The sequence below is a fragment of the Scyliorhinus canicula genome, chromosome 8 (assembly GCF_902713615.1).
Source record: "Scyliorhinus canicula chromosome 8, sScyCan1.1, whole genome shotgun sequence".
Lineage (NCBI taxonomy): Eukaryota > Metazoa > Chordata > Chondrichthyes > Carcharhiniformes > Scyliorhinidae > Scyliorhinus > Scyliorhinus canicula.
The window spans coordinates 190,401,224-190,426,083 of NC_052153.1; the positions used below are offsets into that span (position 1 = coordinate 190,401,224).

A 24,860-nucleotide genomic window follows, 5' to 3' on the forward strand; every position below is an offset into this window, starting at 1 on the left:
GCACAAATCTAGAGTGTAATGGAATATTCTCCACTTGCCTGAATAAGTGCAGCTCCAACATCAATCAAGCACCTTCCAAATCCGTGACCTCTAGAAAGACAAGGGCAGCAGATGCACGGCAACACCTGCAAGTTCCCCTTAAAGGCACACACCATTCTGATTTGAACTATATTGCCGTTCTTTCACCATCCCTCGGTCAAAATCCTGAAATTCCCTTAACAGCACTGACACTGTACCTGCTTCAGATGGAATGCTGAAGTTCAAGAAGGTGGCTCATCATCACCTTCTGGAGGGTAATTTGGGATTGTGCTTCCGAGCCACGATGACCATGCTCCATGAAAGAATACGGTTAGAAAATTGAATTTGCCTTTACCACCTTCTCAGGCTGTGCATTCCAGATCCTTAAAGTACCATCCAGACTCGAAACGTCAGCTCCCTTTTCTCCCCACAGATGCTGTCAGACCTGCTGAGATTGTTCAGTATTTTTTGTTTTTATTTCAGATTCCAGCATCCGCAGTAATTTGCTTTTACAGTCCATAGCCTAACCGCTTGCAATGTACAAAGGTTTTCCCTTGTGTCACCTTTGCTTCTTTTGCTAATTGTAGTATAAAGTGTTAGCAGATGGGAGATTCAAATGTGTGATAGAGATGATGTCATATCTCCAAATTTGCAGATGACACCAAGTTGGTTGGGAGGGTGAGCTGTAAGGAGGATGCAGAGATCCTTCACTGTGATTTGGTGAGTGAGTGGGCAAATTAATGGCAGATGCAGTATAATTCGGTCGCAAAAACAAAAAGGCAGACTATGCCTTAAATGGCCATAAATTCGGAGAGGGGAATGTGCAACGAGATCTGGATGTCCTTGTACAGCAGTCACTGAAGGTAAGCGTGCAGGTACAGCAGAATGTAAAGAAGGCAGATGGTATTCTGGCCTTCATAGCGAGAGGATTCGAGTACAGGGATGTCTTGCTGCAATTATACAGGGCTTTGGTGAGGCCACACCTGGAATATTGTGTGCAGTTTTGGTCTCCATATCTGAGGAAGGATGTTCTAGCTATAGAGGGAGCAGAGCGAAGGTTTATTACACTGATTCATGGGATGGCAGGACTTGCTTACGAGGAGAGATTGAATCGGTGAGGATTGTATTCGCTGGAGTTCAGAAGAATGAGGGGGGATCTCACAGAAACCTGTAAAATTCTAACAGGACTGGACAGGGTAGATGCAGGAAGGATGTTCCCAATGGTGGGTGTGTCCAGAACCAGGGGGTCACAGTCTGAGGATACGGGGGAGACCATTTAGGACAGAGATGAGGAGAAATTTCTTCACCCAGAGAGTGGTTGGCCTGTGGAATTCATTACCACAGGAAGTAGTTGAGTCCAAAACATTGTATGGTTTCAAGAAGCAGTTAGATTATAGCACTTAGGACAAAGGTGATCAAAGGATATGGGGGAAAGCAGGATTAGGCTATTGCGTTGGATGATCAGCCATGATCATAATGAATGGCAGAGCGGGCTTGAAGGGCTGAATGGCCTCCTCCTGCTCCTATTTTTCTAAGTTGCTTTGATGATGTAATTGGCATCAGTGTCAGACTCTCAAAAGAGAGAGGTTGCATAGGAGCAATGTGTCTACTCTATAACCTGTTTAACCTGTAGTACTAATAACAAGTGTCTAGCAGAATAAGACTACAGTCTGTCTGGTTACTAGGCATCTCACCTAGAGATAAGGACCATCTCAGAATACCAGCAATGTAAATTGATGTCCTCTGATTCTCAACCCTTCTGCCAATCAAAACAGTTTCTCCTGTTCTATTCTGTTCAGACCGCTCATGATTTCATTATTTCTATCAAATCTCCTCTCAATTTTCTGTAAGGAGAACAACCCAGCTTCTACAATCTGTCCAGGTAAATTAAGTTCCTCGTCCTTCCTGAAGTGTGAAGCACAGCACCGGACACATGCTTCAGTTGATCCGAACGAGTACTCTATGCCCAAATTTATAAAGTCCAGGATTCTGTATGTTTTACTCACCAGTCTCTCACCCTGCCCACCCTTCAATGATTTGTGCACATAAATCCACTGTTCCTCTGCTCCTGCATCCTCTTGAAAATTGTACCTTTTATTTTATATTGCCTCTCGACAGACTTCCTATCAAAATGAATCATTTCACACATCTTTGCATCAAATTTAATCAGTCAACCCATTCCACCAAACAGTTTATGTCCTTCTGAAGTGTAACACTAGCCTCCTCACAGTTTACACTATTTCCAAGTTTTGTGTCATCCATGAATGTTCAAATGCTGATAGAGTTAGATGAAGAGGGGGAGGTGAAGGCTAGTGTGGCACATAAACACTGGCATGGATCAGCAGGGCCTGCTTCTGTGCTGTACCTTCAATGTAATTCTACATAATTTGTAACATAGACCCTAAAGAATGTTTGCCCAGGGATGGTATTAATGTTCAAACAGCCTGGCTGTCTCCAAGGGCAGGTTTTTCCCCATGGCTTTCAGGGTCCTGCCGTCAGACTCAAATGAGGGTCAGAAGCCTTCCTTGTGCCCACAGTCACTCATGATTCAATCTGTGATTTTCCCCGAATTGGACAGTTAGTGATCAGATAGTGGGCTCGATATAGATGGCATGCGGGATCTCGGAGCTGGAAGGTCAATAGGCAGCTCTTCAGTATAGAAGCAGCAACAGGATGGCTTTTCAGATAAGTGAAGGAGAAGCAACCCAAAGTGGAGGCATCCTCTTTCCAGCCCTTTTAAAGGTAAAGTAAAAAATGGCATCTGTGTCCAGGCCATCATTGGCGGGGTAGGTGTCCATGACAGCCCTTAAACAGGACAGCCTGTGGCTTTAGCTGATGCCAGATAGGCGGGAAGGGCTTGGTGAGCTGGACCCATGAAATGAAAACAGAAAATGCTGGATAAACTCAGCAGGTCTGGCAGCGTCTGTGGAGAGAGAAACAGAGTTAACATTTTGAGTCCTTATGATTCTTCTTCGAAGACCCATTGTCTGCTGTTGGGAAGGTCCATCCAGGCAGCTATATTGTTCCATCGCCACAGTAAAATGCTGGTCAGCCTGGCACAATTGGCCTTAATGAGTTGAATTGGCAACCCCGCCACTTGCAGGCAGATAGCCTGCTGTCCACATCCTGCCTGTGGGAAAATGCCAAATTTCCTCACCCACCTGTTTCAGTGTTTGCCCCCATCAGGGGCTGAAAGTTATACCCAAAGCTTATCCCCACGAGCTCTGGTGGATCTCTGCCCTCTGTACATCCACAAGGTTTTGGAATGACATCCCTCTCATTGATCTCTGATGTGTGGCTTCAAACATACGGCAGTCTCGTGCATCTCTCTATTTTCTGTCACTCCTGGTCCATTTCTCCTTCCGCTTGGTACTTCGGTCACCTGCTGTCAAATACCATTCCCATTTCCCTTCCAGCTATCACCCAATGCAGCTGTACTTTCCCAAGACATGGAAGCGACTTCCATCTCTCAACTTATGCATCACCATAAACGTTCTAGCCCATAGCTTGATTGCCGGTTTGGATTGTTAGAATTCCATTGGTAACCTTGCTGCCTGTGCTCACCAATGTTTTGTTGAATCTTTTGTCACTCAAAAGCCTTTAATAGGGTCTGGCAGTTCTTTCCGATCAATAGCTATCTTCTAACCAGTTTTTTGATGGATATTTTATTCCTGCTGAGGCTAATGTTCATCCTCTGACTCTCTTTTTCTATTAACCTAGCGGTTCCCCAGGGGATTGGTCCTCTGTCCCCATTCTGTTATTTCTGCATATTAAAGGAGTCCTTCACTCTATCCGGCCCGAGTCACTCTTCTGCTGCAAGTCTGCACATCCTTTCACGTGCCTGCCCTCAGGGCACATCATCTTTATTCCTCACACAGTGCAATGGCTGAATCACTACACCCCCAACTTGTCTGTGCACATTGATGGATTAACGACTAATTCTTTTTAAATGATTGATTTTTAAGAGATTGCTTCATGGCAAGTCTCCCTTTTTCAGTCACTCAGATAGTCAACAACATTGTTCTTATGATAGATGATTATTACACAGTACTGGATAAGTACACCATCGAAAAATTCACGCCTGAGCATTAACATAAACATATAACGTCCTGAGGGAACCTGACAGGGCAGATGCTGGGAGGATGTTTTCCCTTGTAGAGGAGTCGAGAACTAGGGGACAGTTTAAAAATTAGAGGTTTAAAAATTAGAGGTCTCCCATTTAAGATGGAGATGAGGAAAATATTTGCTCTCAGAGGGTCATTAGTCAGTTAGTTAGTCTTCCCCAAAGAGCAGTCGGGGTTAGTTCATCGAATATATTCAGGCTGAGTTACGATTTTTGATCAATGGGGAGTCAAGGGTTATGGGAGGGGGAGGCAGGAGAGTTGAATTGAGGCCACAATCAGCGAATTATATTATCAAATGGCAAAGCAGGGGTGCAAGGAACTAAATGTGTAAATGACACCTCCACACATTGCTGTGTCTTAGATTGGCCATTCCAAAGCTATTTCTCTGTAGACACAGGGCGCGATTCTCTGGCCTCTTTACACTCTCGCTAAAGCGAAACGAGGCCGATGTATAGCGGGAGAGCCAAAAATGAGAACCGTGCTAGGCGGCAAACAGTTTGGGATGCAACCAGCTTGTTCCCGGAGGCGAAATCAGGTTCTCGCCGTGGTGTGGCAACAAACCGATTATCACCACTTAAGCCCTATTTCCATACATTTAATGGGAGCCACCCCAAATCCATCGGCCTCCTGTCATTCAGCAGCCTCCCCAGCAAGTGCTCACGCTGGCGCTGATTAGTACTCCTTTTGAAAAATTTGAACATGCCGGAAAGGCTTCTGTGGGGAGCCAAGGAGCTGGGTAGCCATCTTTGCCCACAGGCAAAGAGCCCGGGGGTGCTGGGCTTGCTACCCCTGTGCTCGACGGGGGATGAGGGACTCCCAGCTGCGGGTGGGGACTCTCTGCCAGGGTGGACAGCCATAGGAGGGTGGGGGGGAGGCACTGGGTGGGTGGGGCAACCGGAGGCAACCACATGCGACACAACCATTCCAACCCCTGGATCGTGTTTACCTGTTCTGGGGGCAACCCTGTCCCTGCCCGTCTGCCTCAATGACCACCCTTAACCCCCGCCGACTGGCGAGGCCTCTGGCCGTGCGGTTGAAAGCTATTGCTAATAGGGAATTGGCAATCGTGGTTAAGTGAGCCCTTCACACAACCCAAGTGGATTCCCGTGGGTGGACGGGCCATGTAGCATGTGGGAGTCATTGCCTATCATCCCAATCTCACCTTGATGCCTGAACACTTCGGAGCTAACACCACACACACAGTAGCCAACATCTGAACACCCAGGGGATGGGACACATCTCTGGGAACATGTCCATGGTGGAGTGTGGGTGGTTGCCATGGGGAGGGGTCAAGGGTTTGGACGTCAGCCCGCATTGCGGAAGCAAGTGACAGAGGCATCATGGTGGTGCTCAAGGGTTTTTAATGTGTAATACAAGTCCTCACTCATCCGATGGTGCCGTTTCCCCACTCTCCCAACTCCCCCCACACCCCCCCGTTCCCTCCACCTCCTTTTCCCCACCCCCCCCCCCCCCCCCCCGAGCCCTCAGTGATCCTCGAAGTGCTTGGCCTGCCTTGCTCTACCACTACATCTAGGTGTCTCCCCAGGATACACATCAGAGGCGGAGGCAGCCAGCTGCTTACCTCGTCCTGTGGCCTTCGATGCCTCTGGCGGGCGTCCTCTGGGGGCTCTAGGGCCGGAGGGTTCCGGCTTACTTGTCAGGATACAGCCGTGCCGCCCTGTCCCGTGTGCTGACTGTGATACGTGGCCTCATCAGAGGGGTGGAACTCAGGGGAGCAGGTGGCCACCATTGCACTCCATGGGACGGATCCGGGTTGACACTCAGCTTCTCTCCTCCTAATGCTCGTTGCCCATAAGGCACTGGGGTTCACCTTGGGATGGAGGGGCAGCTGGTTCGAGCCCTGACAGCCCCTGCATCATCTGACTCTGCCAGCCCTGGTGGCTCCCCACGGTCTGCACCATGGTGTCGGCGCCCTCGGTGATGCTCCTCAGTGACTGGGACATACTCTGCAGCGCCTCGGCAATGCCCACCAGCGACTAGGACAAGCTCCGCAGCACCTCGGCCATTCCCATCTGAGAGCGGGATATGTTCCGCAGACCCTCATCAAGGTCAGCCTGGTACTGGGGCACATCCCCCAGCGAAGCAGACATTCTGCCATGACCCTCAGCCATGGCCGTCACCGACTGCGCAACACCTTGGACACCTTCACTAATGGTGCCGACGCCGTGCACCAGGCTCTCCACTGCGGTCACCACCCTAGCAGTGTTGGCCTCAGTGCCACACATTGCCAGCGACATCTCCTGCACCCGTAGCCTCTAGGACTCCTCCAATCGGCTATGGATCTGCTGGAGTGACACTAACATCGCCGTCTGAATGTCCCGGCCTCTCCCTATCATGTCCATCAGCTCCGGGTAACTCTGTTCCACAGGCTCAGCATCAGGCTGGGACCCAGCTGGGTCCTGGGATCCAGCAGCCCTCCGACTGCTGTCTCGCCTGGGGGTTCCTGCCTACACCTAATTTACATCAGCAGCAGTGTGGTGCTCACCAGGTTGTGCACCCGAAGCCTGTCCACTAACATTTCCCACCGAGGTGTGTGTATCTGCACTGGTGGAGGGTGGGGATGACAGCTGTGCGGCAACTATTACGGTGGCATCCTCAGAGTTCTCCTCTGAGGTGGTCTCCTGGGAGGCAGGAGAGGGGGGCCGCCCGGGCTGGCCAGCGCCGTCGGCTGGAGGACCTGCGGGAGAATGGAAATGTGGTCAATGGGAGGGATGGGTCAGTCAGTAAGGCAATAACAACTCAAGTTCCCGGTGGTTCCTCACCCCTGCGGCATCCGCCAGCCACCGCGTGGGTGACTGATCTGTCCTTGGCCACCCCAGTCCCCTCCAGGCATGCTCCCTGAAGGTAGTGAGGATTCATAGGTCTGGCAGCCCTCCGCCCGTCTGGGCCCTCTCCCTGCGATTATGGGGAGAGGTTTTCCTGAGGAGACACAGAGGGGGCATCATTAGCCACACACATGGTTCACAGTGGTGGAGGGGGTTTGTGAAGGGAGGGATTTGGGGAGTGATGGCTCCTATGGGGGCGGAGTGGTCCTGGGGGGTGTGTGTGTGTGTGTGTGTGTGTGTGTGCGTGCGTATGTGTGTGTGGGGTTGGTGTCTACTTGTGCTGCCCGGTGTAGGTCATTGATACTTTTCCTGTACTGGAGGCCAGTCCTGGTTACACTCCCAGCGCTCCCAACTGCCACCACCTCGTCCCAGGCAGCACTGGCTGCCCTATGGCTAACCCTCCAGGACCCTCGGGGGAACAGGACATCCAACCTCACCACCGCGGCGTCTAGGAGCCTCCCTGGGTCAGCATCCCCGAATCTGGTCTCGGCGCCATTGTTGCGAGCTGGCTGGGGATGGCTGAGCAAGTGCAGCTTAAGTGCTGCTCGACCTTGTTAGTGGGGGATTGGCAATCGTGGTGTGGCGAATCAGCTGACGAGCCTTCATGTGCAGCGAGAAACCTGTGGGGCCTCGTTAAGTGAACCAATTAACGTTGAATAGTGTTGCCGGCCTCGCTGGGCCGAGCGCCGGGAAGCTTGCGGCAATTCCCGCTCGCTACACTTAGAAATCTTTCTGGACAATCGTGCCCATACATGGCATATCTTGTGTTGCTTTCTTGCTCAATTATTGTAGCATGGTGACTTCTGTTGCAGAATTGTAGCCTCTGCATGTAGAGGCTTGAGAAATATTGTCCCTAAGTCACCAATTCAGCATCAGCTGGGAGGTGACACTGCTGACATCACATTATCTATAATATAACAATCTTTATTGTCACAAGTAAGCTTACATTAACACTGCAATGAAGTTACTGTGAAAATCCTTTCGTCGTCACATTCCGGTGCCTGTTCGGGTACACAGAGGGAGAATTCAGAATGCCCAATTCACCTAACAACACGTCTTTCGAGGCTTGTGGGAGGAAACCGGAGCACCCGGAGGAAACCCATGCAGACACGGGGAGAACGTACAGACGCCGCACAGACAGTGACCCAAGCGGGAATCGAACCCGGGTCCCTGGCACCGTGAAGTAACAGTGCTCACCACTGTGCTGCCCATAGCTTGGAACTCGTTTAAGACTGACACGTATTCCATTTGAGCTAACTGTCCTTAAAATATTTTGCCAGTGCTCAAGCCTAACATTTTTCACGCCAGTCTAAATAATTTGATGATTTAGGCGCCGCTGAAATGGTTTGGAAATTTACATCTTTTCTTTGAATCGTTTCCTTTTCCTCTTTACTTTCATGAATCACCTGGTGAGATTTGACAGCACCAGCTATTCCACCAACATGGCTGAAGTAATTTTATTTCACAGATTTGAGTGTGAAACTTACCTGATGAACGATATGCAGTGAGTGTTGCAATTTGGAAGCACTCTTGCTTCCGAGTCATACGGCCATATGCAGAGGACAGAACCTTGGTTAATAATTTTTCCATCTGGTGAGGTGTTAAAGTAATGTTCTTCCTGTGTGGGAAGGATAAGTGCTCTCTATGTTCTATCACTATGCTGAGCTCTATTTTTTTCATTCATGAGGTGTGGGTGTCGCTGGCTAGGCCAGCATTTATTGCCCATCCCTAATTGCCCTTGAGAAGGTGGTGATGAGTAGCCTTCTTGAGCCATTGCAATCCATGTGGTGCCGGTACACCCACTGTGTAGGGGAACCTTCAGGTGAGGAACCTGCAGGTGGTGGTGTCCCCATGCCTCTGCTGCCCTGGTCCTTCTGGGTAGTAGAGGTGGAAGATTTGGAAGGGATTGGGCTGATGGATCCTAACTTATTTTTTAGAAACTGGAGGAAGGTTAGGGAACAAATTCACTTGAGTCTGCTGATGAATTTTAACACAAATAATAAAAAATTTACTAAGCTAAAAAAAATTGCACCAGAAAAGAGGTTGGAGAAATCTCAATATGAACACAAATAGGAGATTCAAATATTCGTCATTTCTTCACCCCACTAATATCTTTATAGAGACATACAAATTCAGAAAGTTAAAACAATTTACAATATATATTTGTTATTGTTTCTCTTCCTGCACATGTTTCAGTCGCAAGGTTTTTCCTTGGAACAGATAACCAGCCTGTCGCCAGAGGTTGAGGTATACTGCATCAATCATGCTGACTAGGAGTGTCTCCCACTCTTACCGCCTGCCACTGGCATGTTGGAAGGTTTTGCAAGTGGCTAACTTAACCTGTTGGACATATTATGAACACACCTTCCTTGGCCATTAAGTCGTGGTGTGGCACTCGAACACAGAGTTTCTGGCTCAGAGGTAGAGATCCTACCCACTGCGCCACAAGACCTCCTTCGACGTTATCTAACTGATTAGACATACCACACACTAATATAAATGACGGATGCGACCAAAGCAGATTCCATGGATTTCTCAACAACCTATCCGAACATTTGTCGGATTGTGAGCCAGCCACACTCACTGAAACTTTGTCTTTCTCACAAGAGTTTCCAATTTCCACGTTTGAAGAACTCATCTTGGGAATTCTCTCCAAAGGTTGCTCACTCTCAGACAGCTGCAATAATGTCTCGCCTCACAGGGTTTCAATCTTACCATCCATGACTCCTTTTCCCTGGATCTCCGACTCAAACTACACTTCCAAGCACAATTTCAGATCCTCGGCCATACCAAGTAGAACACTACTGCTCCAAAACGCCGACAGTAAGGAGTTTCCAAACTTCAGCTGCCTCTTTGGATCTTCAGGGCATCTCTCAAGCCCTCTTCACTTCAAGCGCGCAGCTCTCACTTTGACCCATAAATCCTCTGCTCCTTTTGTTTAACTTGACGCCTGGGACATCTTTCCGATTCCTGTCCTCGTTTTACTTTTCTTCTGTGTAGGTCCCCAAATTGAAGACATGAAAACCCCGAACTGCACATGTGCGGCCATTTCCTGGCTGGCGCTTGTGCAGGACGCTCAAGGTTCATCAGGAACTGGAGTTCCCAACCTACAACTTCAGATTAAGGTAAGTATTGCATTACATCATAGAGTCAATGTTTAAGGTCGTGGATGTCATTCTGATCAATTTGTTTCTTTGCCCTGGATGGTGCAAAGATTCTTGTGTATTGTTGGAGCAGCACTCATCCAAGCAAGTGGGAGAGTATTCCATCGCATTCCTGACATGAGCTTGTAGATGTTGGGCACGTTTTGGGGAGCCTTGAGGTGAGTTACCCTCCGCAGATTGCTCAGCCCCTGACCTGCTCTTGTACCTGGTCCTGTTGAAATTCTGGTCAATGGTAACCCCCCCAGGAGGCAGCATAGTGGCGCAGTGGTTAGCACTGCTGCCTCACGGCGCCGAGGACCCAGGTTCGATCCTGGCTCTGGGTCACTGTCCGTGTGGACTTTCCACATTCTCCCCGTGCCTGCGTGGGCCTCACCCCCACAACCCAAAAGATGTGCAGGGTAGGTGGATTGGCCACGCTAAATTGCCTCTTAAGTGGGGGAAAAAAACGGTAACCCCCAGGATGTTGATGGTGAGGGACTGTCAGGAGGGTTTGGTTTGACTGTCTTATTGGGTAAAACAGAAAGATCTCCTTCCTTATCCTCACTAGCCACTGTTGGTGTTGAATTTAGTTGTGTAGGAATTGGCATCAGCTGCTGGGGTGAATTCTACAGGTCAGAAGGATGTCTTGTGTTTGGGATGGGAGAGGCAGGGTCTCCAGATTGGCTGCTCCATGTAAGCCGAATAAGAACCCCCCCCACCTCCCGCACCCAAGAAAATTCACGGTGTTTAGCCCATCAGACTGACTGTCATCTGGTGCTGGAGGTGAGCAGTTACTGTCTGATCCACGCTCCAACTGATATCCTATTTAATATTAAATCTGCGCACTGTATTGAAGCCCATAGAGTCTTCAGATTTCTACTGAAGTCACTGCCTAGCTGCAGCTATTCAGCATTTAAGAGTAGACAGCATTTGTATTGTCAACAATGTATGATGATATATTGGAGAGGAAGTCAGGTGAACTGAAACAGGGGCAGACCTGATCCAAAAATGTTAATACCACATCACAATGATTAAATAAATCCTGAATAGGACAATGGGAGGAAAAAGAAACAACTTAGTTTGTTGAAGTCCTGTCTACAAATGTTCATTCAAAACAGGTATGCCAGCATCTGCCAAAGATGTGGGGCGAGATTCTCCGACTCCCCGCCGGGCCGGAGAATCGCCAGGGAGCAGCATAAATCCCGCCCCCGCCGGCTGCCGCATTCTCCGGCGCCGGGGTTTTGGCGGGGGCGGGAATCGCGCCACGCCGGTCAGGGGCCGTTGGCAGTGGCCCTCCCGGCGATTCTCCAACCCGCGATGGGCCAAGCAGCCGCCTGTTTTAGGCCGGTCCCGCCGGCATAAATTAGACCAGGTACTTGCCGGCGGGACCTGGCTCTGCGGGTGGCCTTCGGGGTCCTCAGAGGGGCGCAGGGGGATCTGGCCCCGGGGGGTGCCCCTACGATGGCCTGGCCCGCGATCAGGGCCCACCGATCCGCGGGCGGGCCTGTCCCGTGGGGGCACTCTTTCCCTCCGCACTGGCTGCTGTGGACCTCCGCCATGGCCGGTGCGGAGACGAATCCTCCAGCCCATGTGCTGGGATGACGCCAGCACACGCTGGCGCTCCCGCGCATGCGCCAACTCGCGCCGGCTGGTGGAGGACCTACGGCGCCGGTTGGGTGGCGCCAAGCCCTTTGATGCTGGCTGGTGCGGCACCAACCCCACCGCGCCGGTGTGGTGAACGTATTGCATTAACCATTCACCATGTATGTCACTGTATCACGCTGTTGCCCATGTGGGCTCCACCTATGGACCATTGTAAGGTATTACCTGGAATGTATCATGTTGGTGCCTTTGTGGGCTCCGCCCCAGCTCCACCCCTTGAGGGGAGGTATAAAGAGCAGTAGCCCTGTAGGCGGCTCTCACTAGCAGACCAGTCGCAGGCAGGCACTGTTCTAGTCGATTAAAGCCACAGTTTACTTCCCGCCCCGCTGGGTAGGGGAGAATCCCGCCTGTGATTTACTGTGATACATACTCAGTAGTAAGCAGGCTTCATCTCCAAGTGTTCTTCAGTATTGTACGTGGAATTGGGTCAACAATGGTCACAACTAGAGTGATTTAGGCTTATTGGAGGCTGCAGCAACTTGACTAATGGCTAATAAAAAAAATCTAGCTTTAAGGGGTATCTTGACAAATACATGAATAGGATGGGAATGGAGGGATATGGACCCTGGAAGTGCAGAAGATTTTAGTTTAGACAGAGGGCATGGTCGGCACAGGCTTGGAGGGCCGAAGGGCCTGTTCCTGTGCTGTACTTTTCTTTGTTCTTTGTTCTTTCTGAATTTAGTTGTAAATGCAGATGTAGTGGCAACCATTAGGATCCACAAAATGCCGATCTTCAATGCTGACAGTGCCCCCACATTGATATTGCAAAGTATATCCGACGATGACGGTACCGTGCACTCGCTGTCCACAGAACTCCCTCATTGTGAAATCTGGCCAACCTGGTGAAGATATTGAAGCATTGTCTGTCGGAGATATCGGTTAAGGTCGGAAATCAACAACAACTTACATTCATGTAGCAGCTTTGACATAGTAAAATAACCCAAGACACTTTCCAGGACCGTAAACAAACTAAATTTACCACCAGACCACATGGAGTCACAGAATCATTTATGGCCCAGAAGGAGACCATTTGGCCCATTGAGTCTATTGGAGACAAAGAAGATAATGGAAGAGGTGACAGCTGATCAATAGCTGGTTTTCAAGGCAGATGAAAGGAGAGGGTTAGGGAGGGATTCCTGAGTTCAGGGCAGGGGCAACTGAAGGCACAACCACCAATAGCAATGAAGAAAGAAACAATAATGCTTTTAATGGCCACCAGAATCTCAAAGTGCTTTGTAGCTTCTGAAGCACTTTTGAAATATAGAGCCAAACCTTCCCAAAAAATGGCAAAGTGTCAGGTTCTGACTGAAAACCAGTGTGATTTCCCCTTTTTTTAGAATGGGTCAAGTGTGACTCCACAGAGGTCGAAAGGGTGCCCCAATATCAAAATGAAACTAAAGAGTGGTCCCCACCTCCCCACACAGACATTGGGACTGTTCCCACGACTGATCGCGGGCATCAACCTCACCCCCCCACACAAAGGATCACTGGCATCAAACTCACCTCGACCAAGGATCACTACAGTTAACCCCCCGCCCCCCCGCCAAAGGATTGCTGGCATCAAACATCCTCCCCACCAAGGGTCACTGGCATCAACCCCCACCCCAAGGGTCACTGGCATCAACCCCACCCAGGAGCACTGGTATCAACCTGTCCCCCCCCTCCAAGGATTGTTGGCATCAACCCGCCCTTCTACCAATAATTGCTGGCATCAACCCCCTCCAAGATTCCAGGTTGGCACTGCCGGGGAAATGCCAGGGCACTGCCCTACCATGCCCCTGACCACCCGGGGGATACATTGGTCTCCGGATCCCTGGTGTGATCATCACATCTGGTCTCTGCTTTCGGAAAACATTTGACGTTCCCAGAAGATTTGGCGTTAAGCCGACTTTGAATATTCAAATCTATTAAAATGTACGTTGGGGGCGCGAACCTGATTACCTCGCCGGAGGGCGGGGGGTGAGGGGGGGGGGGGGTGGGATGGGGGTGGGGGGGGGGGGGGTGAGGAAGATCTCATTCTCAGATCTCAGATCTCCTCATCGCAAATCCCGTTGTGACCCTCTTGCGAGAGTTTTCGACCATGGGATTCACGCCTGGGCGTAACGGGGCTGAAAATTGCCCCTGTAGTCGCTGTGATGGAGTCATTGAAATCAGGGATGCACACAGCAGACCAGAATGGGAAGAACAGAAAATCGTGGAGGCGACATTCATCTCAATGTGCATATGCCTCCTCTGTGGAAGAGCTATTTAATTGATCTCACTCCCCTGCTCTTTCCCCAGAGTCTTGCATGAATCCTAGCTACTTGTTGAGATGCCAGTGCCTCTGTGGTACATGTTAGCTGCCAGACAATTCAGTCTTCACAGTAACACAACTATTCTTATTATTCAACCCTAATGAATAAAATGCTAATTGCAGTGCAGAAAGTAGAGATCTCTCTGTCTTTTCTTATCTACAGGGTACTGCTGCTTCAAATATTGAGTTGCCGAGGCTGCATTATTGGTTTTAAAGCCAAGGATTTACTACGAGCTGTACTTCACCACTGTACAGACAGAGTATGCTGGAAACAAGGTACAGCTCCCCGCAACGCACCATGTGGGGGGATTGGATTGGATTTATTTATTGTCACATGTACCGAGGTACAGTGAAAAGTATAGTTCTGTGAGCAGCTCAAACAGATCATTTAGTACATGAAAAGAAAATAAAAAAAAAAGAAAATACGTAATAGGGGCAACACAAGGTACACAATGTAAATACATAAACACCAGTGTAGTAATCCACGGGAGGCAGGAGGTCCGTCACCACACCAATATTTATTCACAATAACGATATTACAGGAGCTGCTAGCAGTCCAGTCAACTTAAGACTGCTCACAAAGCCTACACAGGTGATTATATGGGCCTCCTCAATGAGCTATCATTGAGGGAGCTCATACTCCAGTTGGCCAACCAATAAAGCCAATTGGAGTTCATTACACCCCTCCCCCCCAAGGTCCGAGGAATTCCTGCCAGCTTGCATTCCTCTGAGCTTCTTCCTGCTCCTCATGTCTGGGTCTGTCACCTGTGTCGTCCGCCGGGTTGTTCTCCGAAGTGGGCGGGGTGTACTTGATAGGTGCCCGTCTTTTCCTTGACGACCTCCTTGGAAGTTGTTCTTCTTCCTCCTCGGGGAGAGGTGTCGCGGCGGCCTCGTCGAGTGTGTCCATCTCCGACTCTGATGACTGGATGACGGGGTCTGGAGAAATTGCTCGGGGCTGGGGTGTGGGTATCCTTTCCGTCTGGGCTATCCCAGCGTGAGGCGGTCCTGCTTCGCCTGCCTCCAGGTGTGGTTCCGCTGCCCTTATTTGGTCTAGGTGTTTCTTCAGCACCTTACCTCCTATTGAAACCTCATAGGATATGGGCCCTGTTTGGGACTCTACCGTGCCTTTGACCCACGTTGGTCCATTCCCATAATTCTTGACCCAAACCGGTGCCCCCACCTGGAAATGTCTCTGCTGCCGACTATTATCATGCCCCCTGCGTTGGGCCTCCTGATGTTTCTCCACTTTCCCTGTTAAATTTGGGAAAAGGAGACTCAGCTTCGTTCACGGCCGCCTTCCCATTAAGAGTTCAGCTGGTGGTATGCCCGTTGTGGAATGCGGTGTGGTCCTGTAATCAAACAGCCAGCGGGAGAGCTTTGTGCCTATTGACGCTGCCGGCTGCTTCTTGAATCCCGCTTTAAGTGTCTGAACCGCTCTCTCTGCCAGGCCGTTGGTCGCTGGATGGTAAGGGGCCGTTTTGATGTGACGGACTCCGTTTTCCTTCAGGAATTTTCCAAATTCCCCACTTGTGAATGCCGTTCCATTGTCCGACACCAATACCTCCGGAAGTCCATGTGTTGCAAACGAGGCCCTGAGCTTTTCAATTGTCGATGCTGTGCTTGCAGTGTTTACCCGGTGGACGTCCAACCATTTAGAGTGGGCGTCCACTGTCACCAAAAACATTGGGCCCGTGAAAGGGCCGGCATGGTCAATATGCAGGCGGGTCCACGGTCTGCCTGGCCATTCCCACGGGTGCAATGGCGCCGCTGATGGCACTCTTTGCCCCTGTTGGCACTCCTGGCACCGACGTACCAAGGCTGCTATGTCTGTGTCACCAAACGTAGCTTCGAGCTAGCATCTTCATTTTAGACACCCCTGGGTGTCCGTGATGTAACTCAGTTAAGATTGCCTGACGGCCCTGAGCTGGGACGATTACCCGGGCTCCCCATTATAGGATACCGTCTTCTACGGTTATTTGGTCCCTTCTGCTCCAGTATGGGTGCATCTGGGGCTCCACTGGTCTTTCCAGTTCCCCTGTTAGCAGTAAATGCTTCATCTTGGCTAAAACTGGGTCTTTTTGCGTCCACAACCGAATATGTTGTGCATCTACTGGTAGGGTGTCCAAAAAATTTAGAGTCATTACTGTCTCCTCTACTTTTGGTATTTGCGGCGGAGTGTCCGGGAGGGGAAGTCTGCTCAAAGCATCTGCATGTGCTACTCGCGTTCCTGGTCTGTGCTCCAGAACGTATCTATATGCCGCCAGTAGCAACGCCCAGCGTTGGATTCTAGCTGATGCAATCGGGGGTATTGACTCGTCTTCTTTTAATAACCCTAATAACGGCTTATGGTCCGTCACTATGGTGAATTTGCGCCCGTACAGATACTGGTGACATTTTTTTACTGCGAATACACCGCCAGTCCTTCCTTCTCGATTTGGGCGTACTTCCTCTCAGCCATCGCCAAGGTCCTCGAAGCATAGGCTATTGGCTGTTCTTCCCCATTCCTTCCTCTATGGGCTAAGACGGCTCCTACCCCGTATGGGGATGCATCACAAGTGACCACCAACTCCTTCCTTGGGTCATAATGCTCTAGGACATTTTCGGCTGACAGCTGTTCCTTAATGTCCTTAAATGCTCGGTTTTGGCGGGTGGACCATTTCCATTCTTGCCCCTTTTTTAGTAGCTGGTGGAGGGGTTCCAGGATGGATGCCCTATTTTCAATAAATTTTCAATAATAGGTTACCAACCCTAGAAATGATCGTAACTCCTGGACCGTGTTGGGAGCTGGGGCTTCTTTTATTGCCCTTACTCTGTCCTCTAATGGATGTAAGCCTGACTCGTCTACTTTATATCCCAGGTACGTCACTTGTGGGGCCAGAAAAACACATTTTTCCCTTTTTAGCCGTACGCCTGAGCACTTCCTCCAGGTTCCTTAAGTGTTCCCTGTTTGTCCTACCCGTGATTAAGACATCGTCCAAATAAATCGCCACCTGCGGTAGTCCCTGCGGAATATTTTCCATCGTACGCTGGAATATAGCGCAGGCTGATGACACTCCAAAAGGTAGCCTAGTATAACGAAAAAGGCCCTTCAGGGTGTTGATCGTAGCGAACTTCTGGGAGCCCTTGTCCAGTTTTAACTGCACGTAGGCGTGGCTCATGTCTAGTTTCGTGAACAAAAGCCCACCAGCCAATTTGGCATATAGGTCGTCTATTTTCGGGATTGGGTATTTGTCCAGCAGTGCGTATTTGTTTACTGTCTGTTTGAAATCTCCACAGAGACGTATCGAGCCGTCTGGCTTCAAAATTGGTACCACCGGCGCTGCCCATTCCGAGTATTGTACTGGTCTGATAATGCCGTTGCGCCGTAACCTTTCTATTTCATCATCTACTTTCTTTCTTAATGCAAAAGGTACCGGCCTGGCCTTACAAAATTTCGGAAGGGCTTCTGGGTCTACGTGCAAAGTTGCTTTGGCGCCTATGATTTCCCCCAAACCTTCCTGGACGACCTCCGGGTATTTTTGGAGTACTCCACTCAACTGCCCGCTTCCACTCTGGAAAATTTTCATCCAATCTAATTTTAGATCATTCAGCCAGTTCCGTCCAATTAAGCTCGGTCTGGAGCCCTCTACTATCGTCAACGGTAATCTGAGCAATTGTTTCTCATATTCCACAGATACATGAGTCGTGCCAAGAACTTCCAGGGATTCCCCTGTGTAGGTTTTAAGTTTTGTCGATGTTTTTGTTAGGGTTAGTGGCTGGAGTCCATCTTTGATTTTTCTAAATGCTGCCACTCCCATTACTGATACGGTCGCACCCGTGTCTATTTCCATTATTGTCGGCCGCCCATTCACCCATGGGGTAATCCTTATGGGTTCTGCTTTCTTCTTTGTAATATTATATAATTGTTCCCCTTCGGAGGAGGATGGGGCGTCTAGGTTGTGTACTTCCCTGCGTCCCCACCTGCTATTTCTCTTTTGCCACCTCCTTCTAGGGTTTCTGTCATTGTTACCCCACTCTGTCTGGTGCCAGAAACGGTCCTTCTCTGTTGGGGGAGCCTCAGCCGGTACTTCCCTCTGTCTCCAGTTAGTCCTGGCAGACTTGGGGGCAGTTCTCGGGTTTTCCGTTTTCCCTCTATTCCTCAGATTTTTCCTGAGAGCGGCTATCTGGTAGCAGGACCCGTTGTGGTAGTCCCTCTCACAGGTATCTACCTCCATTGGCGTGCCCTGTAGTTCCTGCGCCCCACTTGCTGCCTTTTCTAGGGACAGTGCGAGCTGTAACGCCTGCCTGCAGTCTAGCTCCGTTTCCGCCAACAGGCGTTTCTGTATTGTGAGGTCGTTTATACCACACACTAACCGGTCCCGAAGCATTTCATTTAGCATTGGGCCGAACTTTCCGCCAGCCTTCTCAGGCGGGTCAAGAAATTCGTGACTGACTCCCTGTCTTCCCGCTTCGCTGTGTAGAATCTGTACCTACGCAAAATGAGGGGTGGTTTTGGGTCATAGTGCTCTTTCACCAATTCCGTTACTTCTTGGAAAGTTTTCGTGTCCGGCGCATCGGGATAAGTCAGACTACGTATAATGACGAAAGCGGAGGGTCCGCACGCCGACAGCGGGATAAGCCATCTCCTTTCGTCCGTCAGTATATCATTTGCCCGGAAGAAGTAACACATTCTCTCCACATACTGGGACCAGTCCTCAATAACCGGGTCGAATGCCTCTAACCTCCCAAAAAACGGCATTTTTAAAATGGCAAGGCTTACCCTCCGAGTGCGGCAGCTGGTCTCCGCAAAATTCGTAGTTTACCTCGTCGCCACTAGTAATCCATGGGAGGCAGGAGTTCCGTCACCACACCAATATTTATTTACAATAATGATATTACAGGAGCAGCTACAAACAGTGCTGCTAGCAGTCCAGTCAACTTAAGACTGGCTCACAAAGCCTACACAGGTGATTATATAGGCCCCCTCAATGAGCTATCATTGAGGGAGCTCATACTCCAATTGGCCAACCAATAAAGCCAATTGGAGTTCATTACAACCAGCATCAGGTGAAGCATACAGGAGTGTAGTATTAATCAGGTCAGTCCATACAAGTGTCGTTTAGGAGTCTGGTAACAGCAGGGAAGAAGCTGTCTTTGAATCTGTTCGTGTGTGGTCTCAGACTTTTTGATGCACGATCAATTGCACAAAGATGAGTGTTGAATACAACTGAGGCTTTATTACACTAGGATATGTGGCCTCCTACAGCAGCTGGCGAAATGGCTGCTGTACTGGAAGCACACATATTTATACTCCGCCTACTGGGCGGAGCCAGCAGGCAGGGACTACCCCCGTACCTGTAGTACAGGGCCTTACCACACATCTCCTAATATACAACAGTGGTGATTACCACATTCACCCCCTGTTAAATTGAGTCCAGCGGGGTGGCGGAGAACTATATACAGAAAAGTTTTAATATACAGAGGCAACAAAATTTTTTGAAGTCCAGTACAAGGTGCTTTAACAGTCCTGAACCAATTACAGGTTTAGCCCGTCTGGGGCCTTGATGTGACGTTGGGAGCCACGCAGTGGTGGCGCAGAGACCCGGGAGCGTGCCAAAATCCTCTTCATCCTCGGGCGTGTAGAGGGAGAGGAGGAATGGTCCTGGGGGGGGGAGGTTGCCGCTGGTTGTGCCGGGGGAGGGGAGGGTGGCGCCGGGTCGGAGGGGTATGTGTGTGTGGAACCTGCTGGTGCCAGGTCCCTGAGGGAGACAGTATCCTGGCGGCTGTCGGGGTACACCACGTAAGCATACTGGGGGTTAGCGTGGAGTAACTGCACCCTTTCAACCAATGGGTCCGCCTTGTGCAGTCGTACATGCTTACGGAGGAGTACAGGTCCTGGAGCTGTGAGCCAAGTTGGGAGCGACACCCTGGATGTGGACTTCCTGGGGAAGGCGAAGAGACGTTCATGGGGTGTGTCGTTAGTCACAGTGCATAGGAGTGAGCGAATGGAGTGCAGTGCATCGGGGAGGACCTCCTGCCAGCGGGAGGCCTGGAGATTTCTGGACCGTACGGCCAGCTGGACAGACCTCCAGACCATCCCATTCTCCCTCTCCACCTGCCCGTTTCCCCTGGGGTTATAGCTGGTCGTCCTGCTGGAGGCGGTACCCCTACTGAGCAGGAACTGACGCAGCCCATCACCCATGAATGAGGATCCCCTGCCACTGTGGATGTAGGTGGGGAAGCCGAACAGAGCGAAGATTGTGTTGAGGGCTTTGATGATGGTGGCAGACGTCATGTGATGGCCATGTGATGGTGGAAGAGCTATGGCAGGTGGGTAGGCCAAGGAACGATTAGTAGCGTTGGGCAGCTGTGCAATTGTTGGAGGATTTGTGTAGGCAGGAATGCTGAATCGAGTTGTCCAGTGAAAGGCACTCACCTCTTGAGATTAGCTGCAGGTATCTAGGAAACCGGGCTGTCTGCAGTTGAATCTCAAGTGGAGAATAACAGTGAGGCTTTTAGTCTCGTAATATTTAAAATCACCAACCCAGCAGGTTGATCGCATTGTCACAAACCCAATGGGCTAAATAGCTGGCTTGCAATGGAGAACAAGGCCAGCAGCGCGGGTTCAATTCCCGTACACCGGCCTCCCCGAACAGGCGTCGTAATATGGCGACTAGGGGCTTTTCCCAGTAACTTCATTGAAGCCTACTTGTGACAATAAGCTATTGGGGCTGGTTTAGCACAGGGCTAAATCACTGGCTTTGAAAACAGACCAAGGCAGGCCAGCAGCATGGTTCTATTCCCGTACCAGCCTCCCCGAACAGACGCCGGAATGTGGCACGAGGGGCTTTTCACAGTAACTTCATTTGAAGCCTACTTGTGACAATAAGCGATTTTCATTTCATTTCATTTCAATAAATGCTGGCCTCGCCAGTGACAGTCACATCGAATAAAAACACTGCTTTAAAACAGGAGGTGGACAGTTTGAGGGTAGGATTTTAACACTTAAACCTCTCATTCAGTGTAAATCCACCCAATTTCTGAGGTGAAAATCCCCCTCCCTCCTCCATCGCCCCTCCCTCACCACCAATGGTCTGGACTTCACATGACCCCCGCCAGGCATGTTTTCGGTATGAAAAACCGGTCAGATGACTGGCCATCACCTTCCTGCCCACCCCAGGTTGACAGTCATAATATGGCAGGTGGGTAGGCATCAAACTCGGCAGCCCACCCGCCATATTTAAATAAGTAATTAAATGCCTCTATTAGGCTTGTTGACAATGTATTGACTTGAATAAGCCATAGTACGGCAGGTGTGGACAGTCGGGTGGGAATGGGCAGGCTGTTTTGTATGGCCTCTGCACACTAAATATTTCCTGCACAGATGGAATATTCAAGTTCACAAATCTGCAGTGTTTATTTTTGATGGCCCAAAGTCCTTTGCTAATTTCATCTTTGAATGTTCCATGAAGACTTGAAAAGGTGACGGCGTTGTAAGATTTTGCCTAAATCTTTTGTTGTGCTGTTGCAGCCGGTGACTGGGAAATTCTCGACCCCAGGATTGCCGGATGGTTGTTGGATCCGAGCGACAATGCTTCCTGCTTCCAGACTTTGGTTCTTAAACACTGTGGGGAGTCTTCAGCATTAGAATTGTCGGAGTCTGCGAGAAACACAAAGGTGGGTCTAGGTTCAGTCGCTCTCAATCTGTTTCAAATGATGCTGGATGTGTTTGGGAGAGGAGGGCAAGATTTATTATTTTTATTTATTTTAAAAATATTTAATTGGTTTTACAATATTTACAGTGACATTTGCCGTGGATAACACACAATAATAAAAAAAAGAAAGAAAAGCGTGAATCTACAAGCTGGGTATACAAAAGAAATAATGAAGGTCAAACAAGCTTTTCGACCTTCACGAAAATGGTCTGATGTACACGTTTGGGGACTCCTGCTTTTGAGGCCCTGGCAGTCGGTTGCTAATTTATGTCTCTGTTGCCCCCCCTGGTACTAGCTCATACGGGGGGGGGGGTTGGCATCAGCTGTGCGTTGTTGGACAAAGCTTCCGGTTTGCTGCTGTGGCTGCTATGGTTACCCCCATGTGTGCCTTCACCCTTTGTCCCTTCTGGCTCCCCTGCCCTGTGTTTGCCTTGGTGTCTTCATACCCCCCACCCCACTCCCTTTCCTCCCCTCAACTTTAATTTCTCCCTCCGTTATCTGATTCGGAGGATTTATTATTTTAAGGTGAAATGAAACAGCATGCCTAGGTGCAAGGAAGGGTTCACAAGAACATACGAAACAGAAGCAGGAGTAGGTCATTCAGCACCTCGAGCCTGCTCCACCATTCAATTAGATCATGACTGATCTGATTGTGGCCTTACATCTGCTTCCCTCTCAACCCCCAGCTTCTCATAACCCTTTCTCGATTACCTCAAGGTGGGAAACAGCTCCTTCAGCATCCACCCATCACACGAACCTACCTCCCATCCATTGACTCCGTCTACACCTCCCGCTGCCTGGGAAAGCGGGCAGCATAATCAAAGATCCCTCCCACTCGGCTTACTCACTCTTCCAACTTCTTCCATCGGGCAGGAGATACAGAAGTCTGAGAACATGTACGAACAGATTCAAAAACAGCTTCTTCCCCACTGTCACCAGACTCCTAAATGACCCTCTTATGGACTGACCTCATTAACACTACACCCCTGTATGCTTCGCCCCTTTTCTTATTCCCTTTTCTTCCCATGTACTTAATGATCTGTTGAGCTGCACGCGGAAAAATACTTTTCACTGTACCTCGGTACACGTGACAATAAACAAATCCAATCCAATCCACCCTGTCAAGTTCTGTCAGAATCTTATACTTTGCAATATGATCGCCTCTCGTTCTAAACTCCAAAGAATATAGGTTCAAACCTGTTCATCTCAGGGTTTAAAAAAAATCATTTATTATGGTATGTGGACTTTGTTGGCTCGGTCAGCATTTCTTGTCCATCCCTAATTGCCCTAGAGAAGGTGATGGTGACCTGCCTTGAACCGCTGCAGTCCATGTGGTATAGGTACACCCACTGTGCTGTTAGGGAGGGAGTTCCAGGGTGACAGTGACATAATGTTACGGCACCCTGGGTTAGCGCACGCTTGATTCCAGCCCCGCAGATGACTTAACCAATAATTTGTATATCGTTTCTGAGATCACTGGCGCTTGACTGCTTCAATAACTTACAGGGACCAGATTTGTAAGTGAAACAACTGCAACCGCCTCCCCAGTTGCCATCCCCAGCACCCTCCCCCCCACCCTCCCATGGCAGCCCACCCATGCGTAGGGTCCCCCACCCCCGGTGAGCACAGGGGTGGCATTCCCAGCGCCCCGGGCTCTTTGCCTGTGAACAATGATGGCTACTCACCTCCTCAGCTCCCCACGGAATCCCTTCCACCAGGTTCACCTTCGTTAAATGGAGTACTAATCGGTGCCAGCTTGACTACTTGCTGGGGAGGCCAATGAATGATGGGAGGCCGTTGGATATGGGGTGGCTCCCATCAATTGTACGGAAATTGGGCTGAACTGGTGATAATTGGGCTCTCACCATGCTACGGCGAGATCCCGATTTCACCTACGGGAGCAGGCTGGTTGCATCCCAAACTGTTTGGCGCCTGGCTCGGTCTTCATTTTTGGCGGCCTCTCCCGCTATTTATCAGCCTTGTTTCGCTCGAGTGAGACGGCAACGAGGCCGGAGAAGGGCGCATAATGTTTTGGCCTCAATTGCCTTCTGTAGTAGCGAATTCCACAGGCTCACCTCTCTCTGGGTGAAGATATGTCACCTCATCTCAGTCCTGAATGGTTCACCAGGTATCCTTGGATTTTAAGTCATCATTCTGGACTTCCCCCTCCTTCCTGCACCTCTTTTGTTCCCTTACTGTAGTGTGTTTGGTAGCACTACTGTATGTCACAGGATCCCACCTTGGTCAATAGAAAGGAACCACAGGCGCAGTTTGACCTTGTGTCTACAGGGAAAGGGGTCCATCAGTTGTGGCGGGTGAAGGGTGTACAGTATGGGAAGAAGGCCAGTCGCTTGCTGGCGAGACTGCTCTGCCGGCAGATTGTTGAGTTCCGGGATGGGGCAAGGGGGCTGGTGGTGGCGCCGGGGCAGGTGAACAGGGCATTTGAGGAGTTTTATAAGAGGTTGTATAAGTTGGGCCTCGGGGGATGAATCGGATATTGGGGAGTTCTTAGAGGGGCTGGAATGTCCTAAAGTAGGAGAGGAAGAGAAGACAGGGCTGGAGGAGACAGTGGATATTGAGGAGGTTCGGACGCCAATAGGGAAGATGCAAACGGTTAAAGCGCAGGGGCTGGATGGGTTCAGGTTTTGGATAGCCTGCCGCCGCTGGTAGTGGAATGTTTTAGAATGTGGTAGCTAAAGGGGCGCACCCGGAGACAATGGGCCAGGCATCTATTTCGCTGTTATTAAAAAAGGATAAGGATCCGGTAGAGTGTGGGTTGTATTGGCCAATATCCATGCTAAATGTGGATGCCAAGGTTCTTGCCAAAGTGTTGGCACTGAGGTCAGAGCAGTGCCTTCCGCAAGTGATTGGAGAGGATCAGACAGGGTTTATATAGGGTAGGCAGTTGTCCTCGAATGTGGAGTGCTTGTCAAATGTGGTGCCCTCCCCATCAGAAGGAGGGGAGCTGGAGGTGGTGGTGGTGCTGGATGCAGAGAAGACATTTGATCGTGGAGAGTGGAGTTATTTGTTTGCGGTGTTGGAGTGGTTTGGAATTGGCCCTAAGTTTGTGGCATGGGACA

At 50.0% G+C, this 24,860-nt stretch overlaps 1 protein-coding gene across 3 annotated transcripts in view; it reads left to right on the forward strand.

Moving 5' to 3' along the window:
- Window positions 1-24,860, forward strand: part of poln (polymerase (DNA directed) nu) — a 479,439-nt gene that overhangs the window by 127,150 nt on the left and 327,429 nt on the right. For all 3 annotated transcript variants that reach the window (XM_038805894.1, XM_038805895.1, XM_038805896.1), the window contains 2 exons: window positions 14,250-14,362; window positions 21,597-21,742. In XM_038805894.1, the coding sequence (XP_038661822.1) occupies window positions 14,250-14,362; window positions 21,597-21,742 (259 nt within the window). The remainder of the gene's footprint in view (window positions 1-14,249; window positions 14,363-21,596; window positions 21,743-24,860) is intronic.